General features: G+C 44.5%; 2 protein-coding genes across 3 annotated transcripts in view; both read left to right on the top strand.

The window, feature by feature from the left end:
• rbm10 (RNA binding motif protein 10) overlaps positions 1–6,861 on the top strand; it is a 19,967-nt gene extending 13,106 nt beyond the window's left edge. For both annotated transcript variants that reach the window (XM_084461831.1, XM_084461830.1), the window contains exons 18-24: positions 271–459; positions 687–893; positions 1,003–1,065; positions 2,644–2,841; positions 3,930–3,977; positions 4,159–4,241; positions 6,023–6,861. In XM_084461831.1, the coding sequence (XP_084317957.1) occupies positions 271–459; positions 687–893; positions 1,003–1,065; positions 2,644–2,841; positions 3,930–3,977; positions 4,159–4,241; positions 6,023–6,113 (879 nt within the window). In that variant the 3' untranslated portion in view covers positions 6,114–6,861. The remainder of the gene's footprint in view (positions 1–270; positions 460–686; positions 894–1,002; positions 1,066–2,643; positions 2,842–3,929; positions 3,978–4,158; positions 4,242–6,022) is intronic.
• Positions 6,862–9,762: 2,901 nt separating this feature from the next.
• Positions 9,763–17,576, top strand: lrrc23 (leucine rich repeat containing 23). The gene is made up of 7 exons (XM_084462064.1): positions 9,763–9,886; positions 10,086–10,206; positions 10,887–11,028; positions 12,046–12,176; positions 12,817–12,953; positions 13,816–14,020; positions 17,423–17,576. Exons 1-7 carry the CDS (start codon positions 9,804–9,806, stop codon positions 17,462–17,464), a joined length of 861 nt encoding a protein of 286 aa, XP_084318190.1. The 5' UTR covers positions 9,763–9,803; the 3' UTR covers positions 17,465–17,576.
• The last annotated feature ends 249 nt before the right edge of the window (positions 17,577–17,825 follow it).

Below are 17,825 nucleotides of genomic sequence, written 5' to 3'. Positions count from 1 at the left end.
TGATCATAAGTAACCTTAAAACAGGTCTAAACATGCATTTTCCCCTTTACTACTCCTTTAACACTCCCCTGGGGGCCGCTGTATATGAATGGAAAGGTTGTGTGTTCCCATTGCCTCAGATTTTCAGCTGGTACAGTACATACCCTGAACACTCACTTGCTCTCTTTCTCTGTCTCTCTGTCTCTATCTCTCTCTGCCCCCCCTCCCTCTCTGTCTGTATCTCTGTCTCTTTGTCTTTCCTTCTGTCTCTCTCTCTCTGTCTTTCTGCAGTACTATTTCAACTCTCACACTCAGCAGTACATGTACTGGGATGGGGAGAAGCAGACGTACATTACTGCCCAGTCAGATGCTGAGCCTGCTGCTTCCTCTGGGGACAAGCCCACCCCCTCCGACCCCCTCACCCCCCCCCCTGCTGCCAAGGAGAAGAAGGACAAGCCCAAAAACAAGACAGCCCAGCAGGTACACACACACACACACATTCAGACACACACACACACAGGTGACAAGCACCTAATCTGTATGGACACTGAAAACAAGTTATCTCAATGATATGTCCCCAATGCTTGACCGAAATACCAAACTAAGTTATTTGAAGTGTGTGTGTGCGTGTGCGTGTGCGCGTGCGCGTGCGTGCGTGCGTGCGTGCGTGTGTGCGTGCGTGTGCGTGTGTGTACGCGTATCCTCAGATTGCGAAGGACATGGAGCGGTGGGCCAAGAGTCTGAACAGACAGAAGGAGAATGTGCGCTCTGGCTCCGCCTCCTCCTCGTCTGCCACGCCCCTGTCCTCTGTAGCCCTGCCCCCTGGTTACACCCGAGCACCTGTACACGGTCGCCTTGATGACCGTCGCGAGTCAGCCAGCGCAGATGCCGGCTATGCTGTCTTGGAGAAGAAGGTGATGTGTGCCTAGACACACGCGCACACACACCCACACACACACTTGGACACCGTAAGTTGTAAAGCTATGATTCAGCTCCACTGACTTTCTTCTTTTTGTCCACTAGGGGGCACTGTCTGAGAGGCCTCAGATCCTGCTGGACCAGCTCAGACTCAGTGCAGACAGAGAGGTGAGGAACTGGCCTGCTTGGGACCGTACTGCTACTATTAATACTGGATCTATAGGCATCTATACTGCTACTATTAATACTGGATCTATAAGCATCTATACTGCTACTATTAATACTGGATCTATAAGCATCTATACTGCTACTACTAATATTGGATCCATAAGCATCTATACTGCTACTACTAATACTGGATATATAAGCATCTATACTGCTACTACTAATACTGGATATATAAGCATCTATACTGCTGCTACTAATACTGGTTCTATATGTATCTATACTACTACTACTAATACTGGATCTATACTACTACTACTAGTACTGGATCTATATGCATCTACACTGCTACTACTAATACTGGATCTATATGCATTTATACTACTACTACTAATACTAATACTAGACCTATAAGCATCTATACTGCTACTACCAATACTGGATCTATACTACTAATACTAGATCTATAAGCACATATACTACTGCAAATAATACTGGATCTATGTATCTGTATCTATACTGCTACTGCTAATGCTGTATCTACACTACTACTACTAATACTGGATCTGTATGCATCTATACTGCTACTACTAATACTGGATCTATATGCATCTACAGTATACAACTACTACTAATACTGGATCTATATGCATCTATACTGCATCTACACTGTACTACTAATACTGGATCTATACTACTACTACTAATACTGGATCTATATGCATCTACAGTATACAACTACTACTAATACTGGATCTATATGCATCTATACTACATCTACACTGTACTACTAATACTGGAGCTATACTACTACTAATACTGGATCTATATGCATCAATACTGTTACTACTAATATTGGATCTACAGTATAAGCATCTATACTACTACTACTAATACTGGATCTATAATCATCTATACTATTACTACTACTGGATCTGTGCTACTACTACTAATACTAGATCTATACTACTACTACTACCACTTCTACTAATACTGTATCTATATGCATTTTTACTGCTACTACTAACACTGGATCTACAGTATATGCATCTCTACTACTACTACTACTACTACTACTACTACTACTAATAATAATAATAATAATGGATCTGTATACATCTATACTGCTGCTACTACTAATAGTGGATCTGTAAGCATATATACTACTACTAATGCTGAATCTATAAGCATCTATACTACAACTAATACTGGATCTATATTTGTCTTTTCACTCCTACTCCACTCCATCTCTCTCTCCCCATCTGTCTCTCTCTCTCCCCATCTGTCTCTCTCTCTCCCCATCTGTCTCTCTCTCTCTCCCCATCTGTCTCTCTCTCTCCCCATCTGTCTCTCTCTCTCCCCATCTGTCTCTCTCTCTCCCCATCTGTCTCTCTCTCTCTCTCCCCATCTGTCTCTCTCTCCCCCTCTGTCTCTCTCTCCCCCTCTGTCTCTCTCTCCCCATCTGTCTCTCTCTATCCCCATCTGTCTCTCTCTCCCTATCTGTCTCTCTCTCCCCCTCTGTCTCTCTCTCCCCCTCTGTCTCTCTCTCTTCCTCTGTCTTCCCCCCCCCCCCCCCCCCAGCGGTCGCCCCCCCAGCCCCAGCAGGGTCTGGTTCCGGCCTACAGCGCAGAGACGGACAGCGAGGAGGAGGGGGGGGAGCGGGAGGAGAAGGAGGGCCGGATGACGGACTGGGCCAAGCTGGCCTGTCTGCTGTGCAGGAGGCAGTTCCCCAGCAAAGAGGCTCTGATCCGCCACCAGCAGCTGTCCGAGCTACACAAGGTGCTTCAGCGCCCCTGTTCAGTGACATGGCCGTGTAAAGTCATCTACACAGAGAGGTTTTTTGACAAAACAATGGGTTTCAGCTGACTCTCTCAATAGGAGGCAGTGTTGCCAACTTGGCGACTTTCCAGACCCCCTTGGCGACTTAATTAGTCAAAAGTAGCACCAGTGACAAATCGAGCAAGTTTTTTCTGATAATTTGGCGAATGATTGTGTTGACAAAGCTCTGCAAAAACATCTAACATATCTCGGTCCGTGGTTCACGTTACAACCGAGCTCACGAGAACCAAGTGTGGACGGCGAGGGCTGCCGGCTCCTCCTCCTCCTCACCACCCACAGCGCTCACACAACCAGTCTGACTAGATAGCAGCTTCGCAATCCAAGCCAACTGCAACAGCCAGTGACCTCTCTGAGCAAGAGCTTCCAGCAAATGAATCGTGCATGCGCAGCTTACGACCAATCACAGATGATGATTTTGTACCGTTACACTAAGTACAGTATAATGTTTGTAGAAACGTGTGTAGCCTACATATTTGTAGATACAATATGTTTTGTTTAAATAGTCACTGTCTTTTTTAGTTTCACACTCAAAAATCCCTCACAGAGTTCAATCTGTCTGAGTCAGTTTCACTCACACACCGCATATCTGTAAAAAGGAGCAGAAAAAAGCTAACATTATACCTGCAGTTATATGGGAACAAAAAAATAAGTTTGTAAATATGTAAATAGTTAGTTTGTAAACTACCCGGTCAGCCTTTTCTATTCATTTTGCCTCTCAGAATTGCATATTATGCAAATAAGTTGATTATGTCATCTAGCTACTTTTGGGAGAGCCAACAGCTACTTCCCTTACAGAGGAGTTGGCAACACTAGTAGGGGGGCGTTCACAAGAATTGTGAATTACTACAAGTGGTTGGTTCCCTTGCTCAGATTCCCACTAGGTTTACCACACGAGCAAGGGCCTAGCATGCTCATTCCCCTGCAGTGACAGGGATGTAGATCCTGTAGGTGACCTGTGAACCCTATCAGACCTGTAGCTTCATTGCAACCTCGCTGTCCTGTGTTCACCTCCGTCTCTCCTTCCTCAGCAAAACATGGAGCAGAGGCGGAGCCAGCAGGACGGCGCCGACCCAGAGGTGGGTTCTCACTACGGCCACAACGAGGACGTCCTGGCCTCAGCGGTTTTGGGTTGTCATTACTGCAGCTCTCCGCCGCATGTAGAGAATGGATCTGACATCGTTTTGAAGTAGAATAGTGTGTTTACTGCCTGGAGAGAGATTGTGTGTAGTTGACTCTTGGTGACGTTTCTGTCTTCAGAGAAACAGAGACGGAGCTGCAGACAGGAGGGACAAGACGGAGACAGAGCCCCCAGACCCCAAGAAGAGGAAGTACAGCCCCCTGTAAGATCTTCACACACTCACGCGCACACACACACACATACAGACACACACAACCACACACACACACACACACTCATACACACACTCATACACACACACAATCACACACATACTGTACAGACACACACAATCACACACACACAATCACACACATACAGACACACACAATCACACACACACACACACACACACACACACACTCATACACACAAACAATCACACATACACACATACACACACAATCACACACGCACACACATTCACACACGCACCACACTCACTAATACACACATACATGCACGCACGCGCACACACGCACACACACACAATCACATACTCACTCACACACACACTCACACTCACACACACACACACACACACACACACACACACACACACACACACAGGTGCTGCTCAGGAATGTGATGGAATGCTGTATTGTTTCCTATTCCATTGTTAGAACTGGGTGGATCTCTACTGGACCATGTAACTGCACAGATATCACATGTCCAACAGCCCAAGGTTCACCCAGAATGGCTGTGAGGGGGCTGGTTATGTGCAGTAACTGTCACGTGATGATCATGATCACGATGTTTCTTTCTTTCTCTATCCTCTGTCTACCCTCTGTCTATTGAACCCTCTCTATCCTCCACCCACTATCTGACCCCTCTATCTGACTCCTCTATCCTCCACCCTCTATCTGACCCCTCTATCTAACCTCTCTATCCTCCACCCACTATCTGACCCCTCTATCCTCCACCCTCTATCTGACCCCTCTATCTAACCTCTCTATCGTCCACCCACTATCTGACCCCTCTATCTGACCTCTCTATCCTCCACCCACTATCTGACCCCTCTATCTGACTCCTCTATCCTCCACCCTCTATCTGACCCCTCTATCTAACCTCTCCACCCTCCACCCACTATCTGACCCCTCTATCCTCCACCCTCTATCTGACCCCTCTATCTAACCTCTCTATCGTCCACCCACTATCTGACCCCTCTATCCTCCACCCTCTATCTGACCCCTCTATCTAACCTCTCCATCCTCCACCCACTATCTGACCCCTCTATCCTCCACCCTCTATCTGACCCCTCTATCTAACCTCTCTATCCTCCACCCACTATCTGACCCCTCTATCCTCCACCCTCTATCTGACCTCTCTATCTAACCTCTCTATCCTCCACCCTCTATCTGACCCCTCTATCTAACCTCTCTATCCTCCACCCACTATCTGACCCCTCTATCCTCCACCCTCTATCTGACCTCTCTATCTAACCTCTCTATCCTCCACCCTCTATCTGACCCCTCTATCCTCCATCTGACCCCACTATCTAACCTCTCTATCCTTCACCCTCTATCTGACCTCTCTATCTAACATCTCTATCCTCCACCCACTATCTGACCCCTCTATCTCACCTCTCTATCCTCCACCCTCTATCTGACCTCTCTATCCTCCACCCTCTATCTGACCTCTCTATCCTCCACCCTCTATCTGACCCCTCTATCTAACCTCTCTATCCTCCACCCACTATCTGACCCCTCTATCTAACCTATCTATCCACTATCTGACCCCTCTATCTAACCTCTCTATCCTCCACCCACTATCTGACCCCTCTATCTAACCTATCTATCCACTATCTGACCCCTCTATCTAACCTCTCTATCCGCCACCCACTATCTGACCCCTCTATCTAACCTCTCTATCCTTCACCCACTATCTGACCGTCTCTCTCTGTCTCTTCTCCTCCTCACGCCCTCTCTTGTGTGGTTCCCTCAGTGACGGGGTGGGGGGCAGCAGCCTGGGCGCCCGCATGCTGCAGGGAGGAGTGAAGAAAGGTCTTCTGCTGCGCAACATGAAAGTCGAATGACCCCTGAACTTTGACCCCTGGGCCTGCCTTCACACAACACTCCTCCATCAACGCTACGCAGAAATATCTATAGATAAGACTTTAAAACTCCCTGCTGGGTGGAATCGATGCATTTCCGGTCCGGATGATGACGTCCAACGCAGTGGCAGACGTTGGCTTGACGTTGAAGTTGGCTGGACCACGCCTGTGGTCATAATCCAGGTTTATCTGGTCTGGTATCTGTAGTTGGGAGCAATTTTGCACAGAATGCACCTTTTTTACTATCTATTCTAGCGGCTGTGGGTGGAGCCTCTGCGTGCTACAGAGCACATACAGGCAGGCTGTATGGGGAAAGTAAGGAAGCTTTATTTTGGACCAGGAGGCAGCGTTGCCATTTTTAGCCTCCAAATTCCAGTAACGTGCTACTGGAACGCTGGACAATGGAAGATGTATGGACGCGATTCCTGAAGCAGTTGGGGACGAAACATGTTTTAGATATACTGGAGAGAAGACGTCTATGCACCGTAGTCAAGTTGATTTGATAATGTAATGCCTTGTCACTCAGTGGTCTGTACTAAACATCATAAGGATTTTAGAACAAGCACTTTTTTTTACCCCCAAACTCCCCCTAAACGTGGAAGCAGAGAGACTGGCCTTCCGTGTATAAAGTCACACTAACACTAGTGTGTGGATTACTGATTTTAGCCTTGAGTGTGTAAACATGCTGTGTCTAGTGTAAATACACAGTGTAATACAGTATTTGTCTGTACAGTCGTTTCTCTGTTTAATCAAGTCTGATCTGATTTTAAAGGTACCCAATGTAGTTTTTGACCACTAGTGTACGCTCTAGAACAAATTTGAAGAGAAGACAAGAAGGTGGTCCCCGAAATCGCATACTACGTCATTGCGTCAATATGCGGAGCACATAATAGTGACGTTTCACACATCTTTGTTGTTTTCAAAACATTAGCTAAATAGCATTTTGCGAAGAAATTACAAGGTAGGAAAGACATTCAAGTGATTCAACATGTTTATTAGACGAAAATAAACAAAGAACAGATTGTTTTGATTCATGTTTTGTTGGGTACCTTTAATGCAAATCGGAGATTTTCTGAACTGTGTTCATCTGAAATAGTCTTACATTATTTGTACATAACCTTGTGCATTTGACATTGTTTCCAAAGACAGACCGACTTTTGCACAAGCAGTGGTTTAGAAAAGAGGAATATTGTGCTACTGAGTGTGTGCAACATGTTAAAGGAGTAATAAAGGGAAAATGCATGTTTAGCCCTGTATTAAGGTTACTTATGATCATATACAATGGTTCAGATCATAACGTTGACAAAACTAGCACTTTTGAGAAAGTCTGATAATTGCTCTACCACCGTTTTGGTCATACAATGGATGTGGGTGGGCACCTTGAAAAATCATTCAAAAAACATGTTAAACTCTCAATTTCAAAGACAAGAAACCCACCGAGGTGTTAGTTGGCGTTCTGACATATAATTCGCCATAAAGTAAGATTCTAGTTAATCTGGAAAGTCTTTTTAAAATATTTAGCATATAACTATTTAGTCGCAGCACATACGTGTGTAAACTTCCGCAAACTAGGTAGCCTAGCAACATAAACAATAACAATAGCTACCGTAAGTAGTTCCGCTTCCTGAATCCCCTCTGCGGATTGATCTACACATCTACAACGGTCGCTTCAATACAAGTCAATGGATTTCATAAAATTATCAATAAAACCCTACAGGATTCATACTTTGCGGCGAATTTGATGTCAGAACACCAACGGACACCAATTACCCCCTCGGTTAGCTTCTTGTCTTTGAAATCGAGAGTTTAACATGTTTTTGAATGATTTTTCAAGGTGCCCATCCACATCCATTGTATGACCTAAACGTGGTAGAGCAATTATCAGACTTTCTCAAAAGTGATAGTTTTGTCAATGTTTTGATCTGAACTATTGTATATGATCATAAGTAACCCTAAAACAGGGCTAAACATGCATTTTCTCTTTACTACTCCTTTAAGAGGAAGGATGAAGACACAAATTAAATATTGTCGCTCTCAGCTGTCTCTCAGATATGGAATCAAACAGGGAACAGCTGATCTCAGATCTGACCCCATGTGTAAGTCATATCCTGGCCATTCTACACAAAACATTGTTTTCCAAAGATGTTTAGAACAAGCAATGGTTAGAAAAGGTATGTATGGCATATATGTGCAGTATTTACTGAGGATGGTTGTTTTAATGACTAATACTTTTGTCAGTATCTGTCTTGGTTTGGTTTATGTGATATCCTTGACACGCGCAGCACGTGCTGCGTAATCCCCTCGTCTCCATGACAACGACAACATGCTGGAGCTCTCGCCGGTTGTTGTTGCCTGCTAGCTAACCAACTTTCAAGTCAGAGGTAAGTGTTGTGCTAGCTAATACGTTTTCATTCATGTTAATAGTGACATTGGATTAGCCTGCTGGATAACCCTGGTGGCCTGTTGGAAATTAGCGAACAATTAAATTAATGCTTCAGGCCAGGAGCCGTATGAATAGGTATTTTGTAGCTATGTAACGTTAGCTCATAAACCAGGAAAATTGAACTCCACAAGGAACTAAGCGGGTAGTAGGCAGCACCATGTCGGAGATAGAGGACGAAATGCTTCTGCCCGAGGCAGAGGAGGCGAATGAGGAGGAACATGGAGAGGAGGATGACAACACGTCCGATCAGGAAGACCGGGTGAGCAATTCTGACCTCAGACGCACATTGCTGCTGTCTCTAGTGCTGATGTTACACAGTGTTGCCAACTTGGCGACTTTGTCACTATATCTGGCGAGTTTCCAGGCCCTAGTCAAAAGCGACCAGCGACAAATCTAACGAGTTATTCTGGACATAAGCATCTTGCATATCTCGTTCCGCGGTTCACGTTACAACCAAGCTCACGAGAACCAAGCTCACGAGAACCAAGTGCGGACGGCGAGGGCGGTCGTCTCCTCCTCCTCACCACCCACAGCGCTCACACAGCCAGTCTGACTAGATAACAGCTCCGCAGTCCAAGCCAGCTGCAACAGCCAGTGACCGCTCTGAGCAAGAGCTTCCTGCAAATGAACCGTGCATGCGCAGTGGCGATTCATTTGTACCGTTACACTAAGTACAATATAATATTTGTAGAAACGTGTGTAGCCTACATATTTGTAGATACAGTATGTTTTGTTTAAATATTCACTGTCTTTTTTAGTTTCACACTCAAAAATCCCTCACAGAGTTCAATCTGTCTGTCAGTCTCACTCACACCCATATCTGTAAAAAGGAGCAGAAAAAAGCTAATGTTATACATGTAGTTGCGTGGCAACAAAACAGTTTGTAAATACGTAAATAGTTAGCTTGTTAACTACCCGGTCAGCCTTTTCTATTAATTTAGCCTCTTTCAGGATTGCATATTATGCAAATTAGTTGACTACATCATCTAGCTACTTATAGCTACTTTTGGGAGAGCCAACAACTACATCCCTTACAGAGGATTTGGCAACACTATACACTGCTGCTGCCTCTAGACAACTCTCAGATTATGCCTAGAAACACACCATGCCCATATCACATGATCCATTACTTAATCTGCAGCCCCAAATCCATTCACACCTGCCTCCGTTTGGTTATGGTGGTTCATGTCCCTGCTGTTTGTCCACAGCCATGCCCTTTGACCCAGGAAATGATCGTCCATGGCCTGTCTCTGCTGTGCGGCACAGGAAACGGCCTGGCTCACGCTTTTGTCAAGATGGATCTGAAAGACAGGTGAAGTCAACAGGATGATCCCAGGATAATAACGCTCAAACCCCTGGCTACAGGTCACCAGTCACTACAGTCCAATCACATCACTTTCTCCTCTTTTCTTCTCTCTTGTACTTCCTCCTCCTCTCTTCTGCTCCTCTCACCTCTCTCTTTTTCTTTCTCCCTACCTTTATTTCTCATCCTCTCTGTCCTCTCTCCTCAGGCGTTTGACAGACATGGCCCTGGTCAGCACCTTTGTTCACCTACGTTTCCTGGACGTTTCCTCCAACTACCTGTCTGACCTTTCACCCCTCTCAGCAATGACCCAGCTGCTCTGGGTGAAGGCAAGTGTTCCAACATAATAAAGTTAGCATTTCTTATGGGGAAACAGTGAGGATGCAGGAACACCCACGCAGTACATGATTTTCTTCGGGTACGCAGTAGAGATGTAGTGGTTTGAAAATGTCACTTAGTGACCACAATTATCACCATTATCTGTATTACCGCCGTATTGTTAAAATGTGCTGAAAATTTTCAAAAACTATTGATACATACACTGAAATAATTTCACCAAGTTTTATATTGAAAACCACAAATACAATTAGCAGCACTATGCACTTTATGTTTGCATAATAGAAAATAATGCATCTTGGAGACTTGCTAAATTTGGTTGATGCTGGACAGTATTTACAGTGAGTTTTTCAAAGTGTGGGAATCAAACACGTTTTTTGTGATAATTTTATCGCGATGGATTTAATAGAATTATATTGTGGTTTATCATTATACCGGTTATCGTTACATCCCTAGTAGGCCTGTGTGTGTCTGTTTCTGTTTCCTCATAGTATCTACTCCACCTAAAGGCTACTGTAACACAGCTGTCACTGAGATTTGATTCAGGCGTGCAACAGACTCTCAATTATCAATGGGGAAACAGTCAAACGTCTTCTGAACATGTTAACAGAGATAGCATAGTGCTAACAGACATATGCATATGTTCTTATGCTCTTCTTGACTGTACATGTAGGTGGATGAGAACAGGATGACGGGGTTCAAAGGTCAGCCGCTGGGTCAGCTGACCTACCTGCAGTGGCTGAGCCTGGCCCAGAACCGCATCACAGACCTGGAGGGACTTGGCTGTCCCGCCCTCGAGAGCCTTAACCTCACTGGTCAGCGTCTGGGTTCACCCTACCTACATCTTAGTTTCATATAGTAGCTAGTGGTCATGTTTGGGGTTGTATTTGTAGTTGATGCTTGTGATGAGAATGAGATGTGATGCGATGAGATATGATGCGATGAGATACGAGGTGATCTGATGAGATATGATGTGATGGGATATGTGATGATGTGATGAGATTAGGGCTGTCAACGTTAACGTGTTAACGCTTCTTTTCTTTTTTTACGCAAATTAATCATTACCAAATTTGAAACCAACTTCCTCCCGAAATTCCAAACGGGAGCTGAAAGGAAGTGGAACGCGGATATATTATCGGCGCATTTCACATGCCTTTAAGTAATTCAGCCAGGTAAACACTCGCTGATATAAAACAATGACTGAAGAGACATCTTCCGGTGTGACGATCAGCAAATTTCGTTAGAAAAAGCTTCCAGGTGCGCACATAATTGCAGGGATGTAGGCTACAGTCTTTCCACCAAAGCAAGTTGAGTAAAAACCAGGCCTGGTCCAGCCTGGTTTATTTTTATTTATTATTTATTTGTTTTATTAACCTTTATTTATACATGGGAAATCTCATTGAGACTGAGGGTCTCGTTTACAGAGAGACCTGTTCAGGGTAGGGAGCAGCATAACACAAAGTTACAGACAGACTGGACATACAAAAGACAAAATGATGTCTGATGGGCGTACATACAGCTGTTCTAACCACTTTGTCGTGCATTTCTTTATTCTAACATATTCTAGTTGTTTTATCTACCCCACAAAATGCAAGTAATTATATCATAATTAGTATTTTGAACTTATAATTAATCATGATTAATCACAGCCTGTTATTGTGATTAACTCGATTGATTTTTTTTATACTGATTGACAGCCCTAGATGAGATGTGATGTGATGAGATGTGATGTGATGAGATATGATGTGATGGGGTGTGATATGATTTGGTTGAACAGTTTCAGCAGTTTCCCCTGGGGATCAGTAAAGCATGCGTCTGGTTGTGTCTGGTAGGTAATCGGATCCAGAGAGTGCATGGGCTGCAGTACAGCCGTCTGACCAGCCTGGTGATCCTGGAGCTGAGGGGGAACCAGCTGGAGACCACGGACGGCATCTACCTCCCCAACCTGCGACGCCTTTACCTGGTGACGAGAGAACCACTGATCCAAAATATCACAGACCTGTACACTGTAGACCTGTACGCTGTAGACCTGAATACTATAGACCTGTACACTGTAGACTTGAACACTGTAGACCTGAACACTATAGATCTGAACACCGTAGAACTGAACATTATAGACCTGAACAGTATAAAGTCATTAACACCATAGACCCTCCTGAACACTGTAGACCTGAACACTACATACCCTCCTGAACACTATAGATCTGGACACTATAGACATGAGCACTGCCAACCCTCCTGGACACTATAAACCTGAACACTATAGAGACCTGAACACTATAGACCCTCCAGACCATTATAGACCTGAACACCATAGTGTTCACATCCATACACCTCAAGACTGTAACCTCTGAGTACTTACTCTACAGCTCCATCACCTAACCCTTCTCTTTCCTCTCCACTCAGCTGCCATCTGTAGTCTAACCTTTAACCTGTCTCTTCTTTCTGCAGGCCCAGAACCGCATCAAAAATAGGATTGGATTAGATTTGTATTAAGGATTTTAAAAACACTAACTCAAAGAAATATTATGTTCCTATAACTGTAACCCCACGCCCAAACCTGTAACTTCTGACCTTTAACCCTACCGCTCCTCTCTCTGCAGGCCAAGAACAACATCAGGCGTCTGGAAGGGTTGGAGAAGCTGGAGCGCCTCGTCACCCTGCACCTCCGAGACAACTACCTGGAGACGCTGGACGGCATCAGCCCCAACATGAGGTCCCTGCAGTACCTCAACGTCAGGTAGACACCGCAGTACAACATCATCTACCTAACACAGCCCCAACATGAGGTCCCTGCAGTACCTCAACGTCAGGTAGACACCGCAGTACAACATCATCTACCTAACACAGCCCCAACATGAGGTCCCTGCAGTACCTCAACGTCAGGTAGACACCGCAGTACAACATCATCTACCTAACACAGCCCCAACATGAGGTCCCTGCAGTACCTCAACGTCAGGTACAACATCTCCCTAACACAAAGTCTAATGGATCACCACCACCTTATCAGTATGACATCCACCCTCACTTGTGCATAGAACATTAGTGGAACATCCACAAAAACACCAGTAGTAGAACGTCTGTCTCCAACACCACGCCATATAAGGATGCGCTTACCCTTATCCTCTGCATGGTGTGTTCAGTGGTCTGAAGAGCTCATTTAGTGGCCGGCTGCTATTGGCGAAGTGCTCTACTGAGCGCTTTAGCAAATCCTTTGTGCCTACAGTATGGCCATTAGGCTACTTAACAGTATACATGGGCGGTATGTATAGGACACTTGAGTGAGTGTTTTTTTTTTTTGTTTTTTTTATTATTATTTTATTTTATGTATTGCAGATTGTTATTTTAGCGACTGTGCATTGTGTTCTTTGTGATTGTGTTTTAGCATTTTCTTGATGCCCCAGAGGAATGCGACTTGGTAATGTGGATGTCTGTGTTGTGTGTGTGTGTGTATGTATGTGTGTGTGTGTGTGTGTGTGTGTATGTGTGTGTGTGTGTATGTTGCATTTCGTAAGTGTTTTTGTATTGTATGCGATGCTGACTTTTAATTTCCTCCTCCTCGGATAAATAAAGTAATCAACCCTCCCCTCTCCCTCTGCCAGAGGGAACCGAGTGTTGGAGCAGCGTGAGCTGCGTAGCCTGTCGGCCGTGGCCGGCACGCTGCGGGCCCTGGTACTGGCCGAGAACCCTCTGGCAGAGACTGAGGACTACCGTCTGTGCGTGTTGACGCGTCTGCCTCTGCTGGAACGTCTGGACAAGGAGCCCGTCACCCCCGACGAGAAGGCCGAGGCCCAGGAGAGGCTCAGGGTACGACTGACTACCGACACTGTCCTTCACTGGTCACTAACAGGGTTAACACTGTCCTTCACTGGTCACTAACAGGGTTAACACTGTCCTTCACTGGTCACTAACAGGGTTAACACTCTCCTTCACTGGTCACTAACAGGGTTAACACTACTTCACTGGTCACGAACAGGGTTAACACTACTTCACTGGTCACGAACAGGGTTAACACTGTACTTCTCTGGTCACTAACAGGGTTAACACTACTTCACTGGTCACGAACAGGGTTAACACTCTCCTTCACTGGTCACTAACAGGGTTAACACTACTTCACTGGTCACTAACAGGGTTAACACTACTTCACTGGTCACTAACAGGGTTAACACTACTTCACTGGTCACTAACAGGGTTAACACTACTTCACTGGTCACTAACAGGGTTAACACTGTACGTCACTGGTCACTAACAGGGTTAACTAAACACTGCTTCACTGGTCACTAGCAGGGTCTAACAGGGCTGACACTGTACAGTAGGACCCCACTCATCCGAACTTCAGAGATCAGAACCTCCCGGTCTACCGGACAGGCTTAAAAAAACTTTTTTTTTTTGCCTGCTATCTGGTTACTGGTGGGATTTTCATTACAGTACAAAAGGCCTACTTGCATTTAAATCTGTCATAATAAACACGTACTGTATCCTACTGTGAATAAAAACAGAACTGTATGTAGACCTACATGTTGCCTGTAGGCTGTAGCCTACGGTCACATTTAATTTCTTTGTTACTTTAATGTCGAGCGCAAAACGAGTCTGCTGCGCGAGAGCTGCATTCCTTGGTAGACAGAAAGCGCGTCAGCAACCTGAAGCAGAGGAGTATCGAGTCATTTTTCGTTCCCAGTTAATGGACTTCAGGAACACAGACGTGTTGTAAGCATGTAGATTAGCCTACTAGGCCTTCTGTATTTGTTAAATAATAGCCTACTAGGCCACGTTAGCCTACATCGGTTGTTTAGGCTGCAATAGCCTAAGACACGACAACTTGTCTGTCATTTCATTTATTTGTTTATGTATTATAATTTGGTCTAATTGTTCTAATGTTGGGTTGTTTTTAGGCTATACCATTTTGTTCTGCGAATACAGTAGCCTATCGATGCAGCGTAGGCCTCATTTGAGAATAAAGTACTGTATTTGATCAAAGCATGCACTCAAGTGGAAATTAGTTTATTTTATTCTAGGCTACTGTAGGTCTATTATAGGCTAGGCTGTATGAGTTTAGTTGGCTATTTGATTGCAATTTTGATGCATTTTCACAAGTAATAAAGGGTATTTATCGGTCTATTATGAGTCTATATGAAACAAGTATACCACTTATTGAATTTGGTGCATTTTAACATATGTTTCAGTCATCCAGACATTTCAGAGATACGAACGACCTTCGGTCCCATTGGGTTCGGATAAGTGGGTTACTGTACTAGCAGGGTCTAACACGGTTGACACTGTACTTCACTGGTCACCAACAGGGTATAACTGGGTTGACACTGTACTTCACTGGTCACCAACGGGGTATAACTGGGTTGACACTGTACTTCACTGGTCACTAACAGGGTATAACTGGGTTGACACTGTACTTCGGTGGTCACTATCAGGGCCAGGACGAGTAAGAAAAAAGGTCAAATCTGATTTCACACTGATATTTGATACAGGCTAAGCTGCTACTTTCTTTGGTCAAGTTTAGGGTTGCAAAGGGGCGGAAAATTTCCGGAGACTTTAAGCTCGGGGATTTTGGATATTTTGACCTTTTTTGTAGCCTATAACATTTTTTTTTTCCTCAACAATTTTGTATTTTAATTTTAATTTTATTTTAGGATTTTATCCCATTTTCATCCAAATTGGTAGCCAATTGACCCTTACCTAGTGTCCAGTTGTGCACCACTACTAGACACCTTACCTAGTGTCCAGTAGTGCATCACTACTACAGTAACTGTTGAGGATTCGTCACACAACCCGGCCGGTCGGCAATGTCAAAGGGAGAGACAACTCCTTAACTATCTCAGCTCGCAACCGTAATTCCGACACCAGGCAGGGTTGCTGTTGTGTGACGAACTCTAAAGCCAAGATTAAACTAACCATGCTCGGGGAACGGTGGACCAATAGGCCGCTCCCTCTGGGATCTGACCATACTCGGATCTGGCGAGACCAGCGGTTCCCGGTGGGCAGCTGCACCGGGACACAATGCATGACCGCTACACCACCACAGACCCCCATAACAGGGAACTTATATGTATATAGTTGGGGAAAAAACATAAAATGCAATTCTAGATCTTGCAGCATGATCTTGGTTAAAACAACCCGATTTAATGAAAATTCTGTTGAGTTTCAACCCTGTACTATGCATTCATCCATCACATGTGCAGTGCATTCTTCCATCCAACGCACAGCTGATTCCTAGCATTTTATTAGAAAATGTTGCCTGCATGTCTGCTTATGACAAAACAAAATGTCATAAGCAGTCATAAGAATTTATGTCTGTTTATGAAAAGGTAGATACAGTTGGTATAAATAACCCCAAAATTCCCAGTTTATTCCTGTTAATTCCCGTTAATTCCTGTTCATTCCCATGCATTCCCATAAATTCCTGTTAATTCCCATGGAATGTTTCCAACTTTGAATATTCCCGGAATTTTGCAACCCTTGTCAAGTTAGACAACGGTGGCCTGAGTTACAGTTAAAGGACAATGCTCGTTTTTGACAACCTGGACCTTATTTACGACATATTATAAGACGTTTGATTTCACTTTGGTGTAGTTCGGAGGCATGTAGAAGAAATTTAAAATCCAGCGCGAGCCAGTATATCCATGTAATGGCGGTGGTCGGGGCACTTAGAATGCAGTTTCTAAAAATCTATTTTCTGCCGCGAAACGGTTGTTTTCATCAATCTGTCTTGATGAATCGCTAGTTGTGCTTACATAGAGCATATAGGCCTGTTGTGGTTTTTCACATGCCTCTGTAATATGATCTTTAGAAACGTCTTTAGACACGAAATAGCTTCCTCACTTGCTCCAGCACGCATGCGCACAGCGTGCTGGAGCAACGATTGCGTGCTGTGCGTATGCGTGCTGGAGCGAGGAGTGAGGAAGCTATTTCGTTTCGAAAGACGTTTCTAAAGATCATGGCATGTGAAAACCACAACAGGCCATATGTTCTATGTAAGCACAACTAGCGATTCATCAAGACAGATTGATGAAAACAACCGTTTCGCGGCAGAAAATAGATTTTTATTTTTAAGATGTGGGTCCGACAGCTGTAACAGTGCAGTTTGATAAAGTACCTACCTACCTAATGTACATACTGTACCTACCTGTAGTCAGTTCTTTATTGTCACGCTATTGTCACACACCTACCTATGTTGATAGGATGTTCTGTCTTTAGAAATTTGAAGATGAAGAGGCAGCAGAGCAGAAGGACTACTGATGACGTCTGGATGCTGCTGAACTCCAGCATTGAGTCACTAAGACAGCTCCCGGTGTGAGTGTGTACGAGAGAGCAGGATGATTGTGTGTGTGTGTGTGTGTGTGTGTGTGTGTGTGTGTGTGTGTGTGTGTGTGTGTGTGTGTGTGTGTGTATGCTGATCATCCATAGAAGGGTGTGGCAGACAGTGTTTTAAGTTTTACTCCCACAACTCATTTGTGACGCCTTTGTATATCATAACATTTTTATGATTCCTGTGGCTTTCTGTATAAAAAATTCAAACAATTACATGTATTCTGTGTTATTGTATCTCAAAATGTTTATTTCCTGTGTCATACTTGTGTCAAGCACACATTTCATGTTT

Source organism: Borostomias antarcticus, assembly GCF_949987555.1.
Source record: "Borostomias antarcticus genome assembly, chromosome: 3".
Classification (NCBI taxonomy): domain Eukaryota; kingdom Metazoa; phylum Chordata; class Actinopteri; order Stomiiformes; family Stomiidae; genus Borostomias; species Borostomias antarcticus.
The sequence above is the reverse complement of the archived record's forward strand: the minus strand, read 5'-3'. Positions and strand labels throughout refer to the sequence as shown.